Source organism: Nothoprocta perdicaria, unplaced genomic scaffold, assembly GCF_003342845.1.
Source record: "Nothoprocta perdicaria isolate Ctin4 unplaced genomic scaffold, notPer1 scaffold_77, whole genome shotgun sequence".
In the NCBI taxonomy this organism is placed as follows: domain Eukaryota; kingdom Metazoa; phylum Chordata; class Aves; order Tinamiformes; family Tinamidae; genus Nothoprocta; species Nothoprocta perdicaria.
Window position 1 is genome coordinate 1,216,209 of NW_020456054.1, and position 9,256 is coordinate 1,225,464.

Consider the following 9,256-nt stretch of genomic DNA (forward strand, 5'->3'; position numbering starts at 1 on the left):
CATGATGGGTATGCAATGTATTAAATGTTTCACAAACACAGGGATATAAGCTGACATAAGACATACCATCCACTTCTCTCTGAGACTTAGTGCCTCTTGGGAAACCTCAGATCTGTAATTATACATTTTAAATAAATGAATTCTTTCTGGTATTTTATATGACATACCAGATTGCATTTTCACATGTTACATTGCACTGCAGATTACTAATTGAAATTTTAGTGTATAAGAAGGATTGAAACTTGATTTGACTGTAAGAAAAACTCATGTCAGCCTGATAACAGCAGATATGTGCAACTAGATTTCAGGGTTGTTACATTGCAGTGTCCAGGAACGTTCCACTTTCTTTGAGGTGGGAGGATGTGATGAAGCTTCACTGTAATGTGACTTACTGGAATGCATATTGTTTCTGTTGTATATGTGAGTTGCCAGATCTGCTCTAGTGGATATGTGTTTGTATGAGATATCCTCCCTGCTCCAAACAATCTACATCTAAGCTACTGCATCCAGCAGCTACCTTGGCTCAGAYGCAAAGGCACTGAGTTCAGTCCATAGCACCCTGGACTACACACCATGCTGTTTAGTCAGTCACTGTGAAAGCTCTGTACATGTGGGGACAGTATCATTAAAGCATGTTACAAAAGCTACTTAAATACATGGACTAAGAATAACCTATTTAGTGTAGCTGTTTTTGGCATTCCCACTGAAGATCGGGTGGCAAAACTATGACTTTCTTTCCTAGTATTTCAATCACCAAAYTCAGCACTTTGTGAATACTTCAGAACACATGCACTGTTCTTGTTTAATTTCTTTTAGGTTTTATTTCTAACCAAACAGACCTACTGAGATCAAAGATTTGTTTGCTGAGGCAACCTAGTGACCATTTCAGCATACAAGCATCCAAGCAAATAAGCACCCATATCAATATATTAACATACAAAACACTAATCATAACATCAAAGACTCCTAAAAACTTACTAGAAACAATTACAACTTGTTCCTATAATCATTGCAATTTATACACTTATAAGAGGATTGCTTTTAAACTGCCATAAGCCTTTGAAAGTTGAAACGCTGAAAACAGGGAATTTGCATGTTAAAAATGAGTTGCACACCAGGGTCTTATAAATTCTTTCTATTATAATTACAGAAAGCCAACACATTCATTTTGCAACCTGAAACACCTGCAGTACTAGAGAACTGGGCTCATATCTAAAAAGGGCTGAGCTGCCCTTCCTTTGCAGGTTTCTGATTGCTACCCAAGTGAAAGAAGTTGCAAAGTGCTCTGACTATAATATTGTGAGGCTTCTCTTCATGGATCCCGAAGTGCAATTTGCTATTCATGGTACTGAATACATTTCATAGGCAAACTTTTCCATAACTTTCTTTTTAATGTAATGAGAAACTACTTTCACGCCAAAAAACAGTTTCTGAAAATTCCCATAGGATGATGTCATATCAAGTATTATATTCTYGCTGTAATTATAATAAAACTTAGCACATATATACCAATAAGACTTTTCATCTTCAAAGTACTTTAGAAACACTGACTAATTCATTACAGTTTCAGTGCTATCTGGTGATTGAATCTATTGAGATATGAACTTTTTTTCAAACACTAAAAACTGTCTTCTGTTTGGCACAATCTAACTGGAATAAAATGTTATTCTTTAYATTCAAATAGGCTGCTTTTTGTTGTACTAATGATGCTTGGTATTTTAGTCCTTGGTAACAAAGTATTGTGTGATAATTGTATAGCAGTCGAGATAATTTCTCATACCTATGCTACATAACGTAGATGCATATTATAGCTGAACTGAACAATCATGATAAATACATATTAAATACCTGCAACTTCACTAAAACAATATGGGAAGTAAGTTGCAGATGTGCTTTATCTTCACTACATTCTGTTCRTTTCTTTGCACTTCGCTCTGTTGTTCCTGAAGTACCTACACTTGCCTTGAACCCTGCTGGGATTTTTGTACTAGAAAGATTAATTGGTTTGGATCACAAAACAATGTCAAATAGAAGATGGTAAAATAAATAAATACAATAATGTTTCTTCCTTCAATTTGTATCTCATCATTCCAGGTTACATTGCCTTGATTTGTGTTAGCTTTCTATCTCCTGTAGTGCCATTACCTCTAATGAAATGGTGTCAGCTGGCATGAAGTTGTAATTCGATGTTATTTTGCAGTTGCATGCGTATAATTTTGTTAGTTTGTTTAGCAATATATTGTTATTTCTGAAGGCAATTAGCTGAACAAAATGTGTGGAATTGTATATGTACGTGATTCGGTCACCTAGGAGCTGTTTTTCTCACTGTACCCAAGATAAGATGAGTAGACCAAATTGGCAGATTTCTAAGAGGAAAATAAGTTGGAGAATTGGCTAGCACTAAATGTTAGTGGTCAAACAGCTGCTGACTTGGAAGTGTATGCAATATTTCTTTTTAGCTTATTACGGTGATACCTTTGAGAACAGATTTTTCCCCCAGACCTTTTGCAAGAGCACGGGAATGTCATCGTGACTTCCAGCTCCCTGGAAGCTGCAGGCCCTGCACTGCCCCTTATATTGCCTACACAAGAATCACAGGGGCATTCTCAGAATTGAAAGAGGAGATCAGAATATAGGTCCTACTGAAAGTGAATCTGAAATGACCAGCTGACTCCCTATTTGCCTTGGAAACCTCCGTAATAYTTTCCCTAGGTAAATAAACATGAAAGTGCATGTATACATATGAAGCACCTATATAGGCTTGCATTGCTATGTTCACACAGTGGAATCTCAATTCAGATTTATATAAATTTGTGGATTAAGACACTTTGCTTATTTCAATTCATGCATTAGAGTACATTGAGGATGAATAGCAAAATAATTATTCAACATTTGAAATTAATTTTATTTAGTCTAGGATAACTTATTTCTCTCAGTATTCTTTAAACCTATATTCCAGCAGCACTAAGACAAATTAGGAAAGGGGAAGCCAGCTCATTAGCAGCCTTTTTTACAAGTTGTGATACGAGCTTGTTACATCCCTGACATATGTCATTATCTTTCYCATTTTCTAAAAAAGGAAATATTTGCAACTGTAATTACACAAAGAATCCTGCTTTTTGTTTTATGAGTTTTAGCAGCTTCTCTCAGGTTAGTGATCTCCTGGGTGAAGCAYCTGAAATTTTAAGACTGATTCTGGGAATTCTGTTTTAGATAGATTTCCAAATCTGTTCTTTCAAAAGACAAAGACAGAGTTTCAGTAATTTGAGATCCAGATACATTTGAAGGAAGTATTTGTGCACGAACTGTACATTCATCACAACTTAATGTACTTGAGCAACATTCATCCCTAACATAGCACCAGATCTGGTAAAGCTGTAACACCAGAGGAGTCCAACGGCAACCTAGGAAGGGACAGGGATATTAATGGTAAATTGTCAACTAGGAATGTAAGCGATTAAAAAAAAAAAAGAAATAAGACTGAACAGAAGAGGAACTGTACAAAAATGCAGGTGCCACAGACTGAAAAAAAAAACATGCTCATATAACACACATTTTCATAGATATTATTTAAACCATTTCTGTGCAATGTATGGATACTGTATGTTTAGTGGCATTGTTAAAACAGGGTGCCTGTACAAATATTTAGCTGTGGGAATTATAAAATCATAAGGCGATTAAGTTAGCTAGTTGTGAAATTCCAATATTGCTTTTTAAATGACTTCAGGATATAGGAGGTGCTAAGGTTATTATCTGTTATCAGGAATACAGCGGAATTGTACGACTGGATAATAACTAAACAACTGACACAATGTAAAATTACATTATCAGTGTGTTAAAACAAAATTGCGCCCTAAAGGAGTCTACATGCCAGCTCAGAGCTGCAGTGTAATTATGCTTAACTCTGATAATTAAAATACAACGGAGATCAACAGAATCATTTTCATTAAGAAAATTATTAATGATGGTGGTATAACAGTAATTGATTGCAGAGCACCACAGGATAACTCGGTGCAGGAAAACCAACATGCTTAAAACACGGCGGGGCCTGTCGGGTTGCGCTGCCGAACGCGGAGCTGCAAGTTCAGGCGGGAGCCGCAGCGAAGGTTTCCTCACAGAAACCGAAAATGGCCACTTGGAAGGGGGGCCGGCGGAGGCGGGAGGATGCGGATGGATGTGGATGGATGCGGGGATGGGACGCGTGCGGCCCCACAGCGCGTCCCGAGGGGCTGCGGGCGCTGCGGCCGTTCCTGGCGTGCGTTCCTCGGCCATCCCTCGGGGATGCTGCTAATTGCCCCCGTGGCGCTGAAACGTGGTACTGAACGACACAGAAAACCGCCACGGAAAACCGCCCTTCCTCCGTACGAGAAATCCCAGTTGGTGCCCRCTGAGAGACTGTAACCACATCCGAGCTGGAAAGGATGTTGCCTAAGGGGAGAATGAAGAATTCTCATTTTCTTTTAGTGAGCCTGGAAGCAGGGGGGTATCACAGGGAGCGATTCTCCACCTCGTGCAGCCATGGGTGCTTGTTGTTCAAGCAGATGCTGCTTTTGAAAGCTGCCCAAAAAAGTCCATTCTCCAATCACGGCAGCGAGCGAGCCTGCGAGGGTGGATTTGCAGGATGGGATTAGCTAAAATGACAGCTGCCCACATCGGAACTGTGTCATGGAGCTAATTTGTACATAGGAGCCACGAGAGAGGCCAAACGCAGGAGAGGGCAGAGCTCAAGTCGGGTGCCAGGGGCTTTAGGCGCAACCTGTGCTCTGCTCCACGGGCGCTCCCCGTGCACGTGGCAGCCACTCGTTGGCGGGTTTTAGCTCGGTAAATAACTAATTGCTTTCTTACTTCAGCAGTGCTCAGGGTGCCTTAATTAGCTCGTGCCCACATCGTGCTTTGCAGTTACAAGTGGTGCAAAAGGATCGTGTGCCAGTGCTGCTTAGAATGGAGGTAATTTTTAATTAATAGTGGACATTTAAAATATCTAGTCTATTTTTTACCTCCATAGGAAAAGGCCATTGTGGCAACACAGGATTTCTTTTCTGTTAATGACAGAACACTGTTTTTCTTAATTGTTGTATGTGATACTTCATACTGTTTTCTTTTCTCTGAGAGTGACTTTTCAGCTTGCAAATATGCTTTGTTTTTTTCTCCCCCGCCCCAATTCTGAGCAATGTAGTGGCACATTGCACCAAAGACAAGTAACATCAGGGCCCCTAGAAAGGTGTGGGTCGAACATTAGAATGGGTTTAAACATTGCTGTGTTAGGATAGGAGTATATTTTGKTTTGGGTCTGATAATATATTATTTACTAGGCCAGCAGTTAACTTGGGGCATATATTTCAGATTTTCTTCCACGTGTTATTAAAAGCAAATTCTGTGAAGCTGCTTAGTCCATTGCACTGCAGGAGCTGCTGCAGGAGTGTGAGTCGCTGTGGCTGCCTCCATTTCTAAAGAGGGTGCTGAAACCTTAGGTGGTGTGATGGACTTCTGTCTGTATGGAAAACAGAGGGGTTTTATCAGAATGAATCTGAGTCTCATGCGGATCTCAAAGGTCCTTGGAAGACCTTCTTTTACACTTATTTCTCCCTGACACAGAAAATCACAAAATATTTCTCCAGAGAAGTAATGCTTTCATAAAATAAAACAGCACCTAAATCCTCCTCAGCAGTTGCCAACTTGATTGGGAACGTCTGGAATCCCCTGTCATGAGCCAGCAGGGAAATAGGCCCTTAGGTTCCCTGGAAGAGTGTCTCAGACTTAGACATAAAAACACAACCAGCAGAAACAGAGAGACCACGGGTCATGTCTCGTTTTGCAGGGACCTTGAGCAGGCAGGATGCCTAATGAAACTATTACAAACAACTAATGCAAATCAGTTTTGCTACTTTCTTCCCTGGCTGCACCAGAATACAAGATTTTGCCCCCATGACTATTGGTATTTATTGCTGGTTGACAGCAGCCACAGTGTTCGGGACTTAATTCAGCCAGGAGAGAAGGAATGATCCCAGCCTCGAAAAACTCACCAAGCAGAACAGAAACACTATATACTCTTTCCTCCTTTTTGTTTTTACCTGTGGAAGTAGATCCAATGGGGGATTATCTGCCTTAGGGAGTTTAGAGGCCAGGGCTTTGTAGATGATCTCAATTATCTACACGAATAAGGTTATTTTGTGTATCTCTGCTGAATTTCTGTGGTATTTATCTAATAGCATAAACATAATTATTACATGCCCTCTAAATTGTAAGCCTGTAGATAATACAAGGAAGATCACAAGAAATGTGGCTGCATTTCCCTTTTCAGGATGAAACTGCTTCTGTTCATTGTTAGTGTATTTCATTCAAATAGCAGACAAGTGGTATTTTTGGGTTGCTTTCATTAAGGTAGTATATGTAGTTTTGCCCTTTTTTTTTTAATTTGCTCTCCTTGTCTTCAATTTTGTCATTTATTTMATTCATTAAAATTCTTTTTAATTTGAGGAGGAAGAAACAGGCAGAATGCTTACACAAATTCTACACTTTGGGATTGAAGCTGTAAAAAAATGTAAACTAACATGTTAAGTGGGCCATTCACTTATTAAGCATAGTAGGGATGGAAAATAAGCCCCGTGTATATTCCTCACTGGGGCCTTGGGAAAAGAATCATAGCTTCAACATTCAGACCTGTTTGCAAAAGATAAATGCAAGTATCAAGTAGAAAGTTTTGTTCTGATAGTGTATTCTGTGTCCTGATAGTGATTCTGTATTTACCCCCATTTTTCTAAGCTGATTGCAGTTGAAGTGGTCCTTTAGACACCATTTTAAGAAAAGCATTGTCATTATTTTCAGGACATGTCATAGATGCTAAATCTGTTTAATTTTCTTCTAAACTAACCTGTTTTTATTTTTCCAATCTGTTATGCTAAATAAATATTGAGGCCTGCAGTAAAATACAAGCCTCATGACCCTGTGGCTCATAATAGTGTTGCCTCTTGTCATCTTCCCTGCAAACCAGAAGGAAAGAAAAAAGCCCCCAAATTTGCTGAGCCACACATTTCAAGTTGTTGACAACCCCATCCATGAGAAAACAGAAGAAAATATATATGCACTCTGTCCTGTCAAAAGGCTTTCGCCTTATCTTGAGAGACTGTCAGGGCAGGAACATCATGGAATGGACAGGAGTCTATTAAATTAATAAGCTGCTGGATGGTGTCTGGAGAGTTATGATGCTCCATAAATCCAGTCTGATCATGGTGGACAAGGTTTAAATCTGCAGACTTCTAATAGACATCCAGTTCCTGTATTGGATTTGAAGTTTTGTGCTGGAGACGCAGAGATAGTCCTGCAGCCTGTGAATTAAGATTTATCATTTTTTCATGCTGTTTTTTTTTTACCCTAGTTTTTGACAAAAATGAAAACGCCTTAGAGATCCTGGCAAATGCTACTGCTTGAAATGAGAGCTGTTGTCAAGGTGAAACCATGACCTAGAAGCCTAAAATCAAACCATGCCCATTCTTTACGGCAGCTCCATCAGCACAGAGTGTATAAAGGCCTGTATGGAAGGCRATGTGACTGCATATATCAGCAACCTGTTTTATAGGAATTCCTATTGAAAAAAACCTACTGTGAATTTATGATATAAGACAAACTAATGGTGGCAGGTGCAACATGCAAAAATAAAAGGGGAAAAGATGTAGAGATTCATTCTACACTCATTACTGGCATTTCTGTGTGTCACCAAGAGCAAGATTAAGGCTTTTGTGCATTTTACCTCTAAATGTGCTCAGACTGGTGGTAATAGTTAAGGAAGGTCTCTCCCATGATGTCCAAAATGTTTAGTTTCCAGGAAAATCTGTGAGAAGTGTGAGGTCAATGACTATGCAGTGCTGAAAACTGCCAGGAACAGAATCTTGAAATCATTTTGTGTTTTGTCTCTAGCTGCTTACCTTGCAGAGATTTCATACAGAGGGCAAAATTCAATCCTCTAGTTGTCCACACATAATTGACCTGCATGTTCGTGGTTTATTACTGGGACACTAAGCTCATAGTCTTATTACACTGGAGACTCAGACGGGTGGTTGGTGTGTTCTTGTATATAGCCAATGGCACAGCTAGTGTTTATAACTTCTCAAAGTATCTAGTATATCAGACCTTACTTTTTTTTTTTTTTTTTTTTTTTTTTTTTTTTTTTNTAATAATTAGAATCTGTGTTGCTTCTAAAAGCAATCCAGGCTCATTTTTGTTCCCATTGTTAAATTAGGAGCTTAGGGAAGTTGGCATTAAAGAAGTTTAAAAATATCTTGCACGTGGCAAGAAATGAAAAGCTCCTGTTGCAATACTGAAGAAATTTTAGCTTGTTTTAGGCTTCAAACAGTAGATTCTGAGCTGTAAACAACTSAAAAAAGTTCTCCCTGATGTGAAGTTTTCTTAAAAAGAAATTGTGATCAACATGTCACTCTTAGTTGTGTTCCCCCATGCATCTCCATTCATTGCCTTCCAGAAATTACCAAATGGCTGCAATGAGAGATCATATGTGGATGCATCCTGTCCTCCCTAGTGATCCCTTGGGATCCATCTGTATCCTTGCTTATCCAAAGATCCATTTAGTCCCTTTTCCCGTGGGGCAGGGACAGAGGCCCGAGGAGACAAACTTCACAGGATGCTCTGAAACTGAGGCCAGCAGCACTGCTCCAATTCAGTTTTCCTAACCCAGTAGAAATTTCCTGCAATTATTTGGGCCAGGCCATGTGGGGTACGTGGTTAAATGGGGAGGAATGAGAGTGGAGGTTTGGGAAGGAAGGACCAGGAGCAAAACACGGGATCCCTTGCACAGAGGCTGGATGTTCCCCCTGCTCTGTACCTGCATAGACAACTCCAGCTGGCCTGGTCATTATATTGTCACAGGTTAATAACCTTTGAGGAAAAATATTAGGAATTTGAAAAGGAGTTTAGATGACAGAGTAGTTCCTAGCTAACATTGTATAAAGCACTTGAGAAAAGGGCTATTACTAGCTTATATCTATATAATTATAATATAACATGTAATATWATAATAATAATAGATAAGTATATTGCATATATTTACATATTACTGGAGAACACAAGTTTTCTAATAGTTTAATGAATTTAGAAGATGGGTATAGGGAAAAAACGTCTTAGGGTATGTAAACCAATATAGAAGGAATGTTGAAAACTCAGGTTGTATTAGAAACAWTAGAAGAGGTGTGTGTTCAGGCTTAATCAGACAACTTTAGTAACTGCTGAAACTTCTTGTTTAAAA

At 39.2% G+C, this 9,256-nt stretch overlaps 1 protein-coding gene across 1 annotated transcript in view; it reads left to right on the top strand.

Moving 5' to 3' along the window:
* LOC112957841 (zinc finger protein ZFPM2-like) overlaps positions 1-1,886 on the top strand; it is a 140,030-nt gene extending 138,144 nt beyond the window's left edge. Inside the window, exon 5 of the mRNA XM_026051589.1 lies at positions 1,151-1,886. Coding sequence (XP_025907374.1) covers positions 1,151-1,179 — 29 coding nt within the window. The 3' untranslated portion in view covers positions 1,180-1,886. The remainder of the gene's footprint in view (positions 1-1,150) is intronic.
* The last annotated feature ends 7,370 nt before the right edge of the window (positions 1,887-9,256 follow it).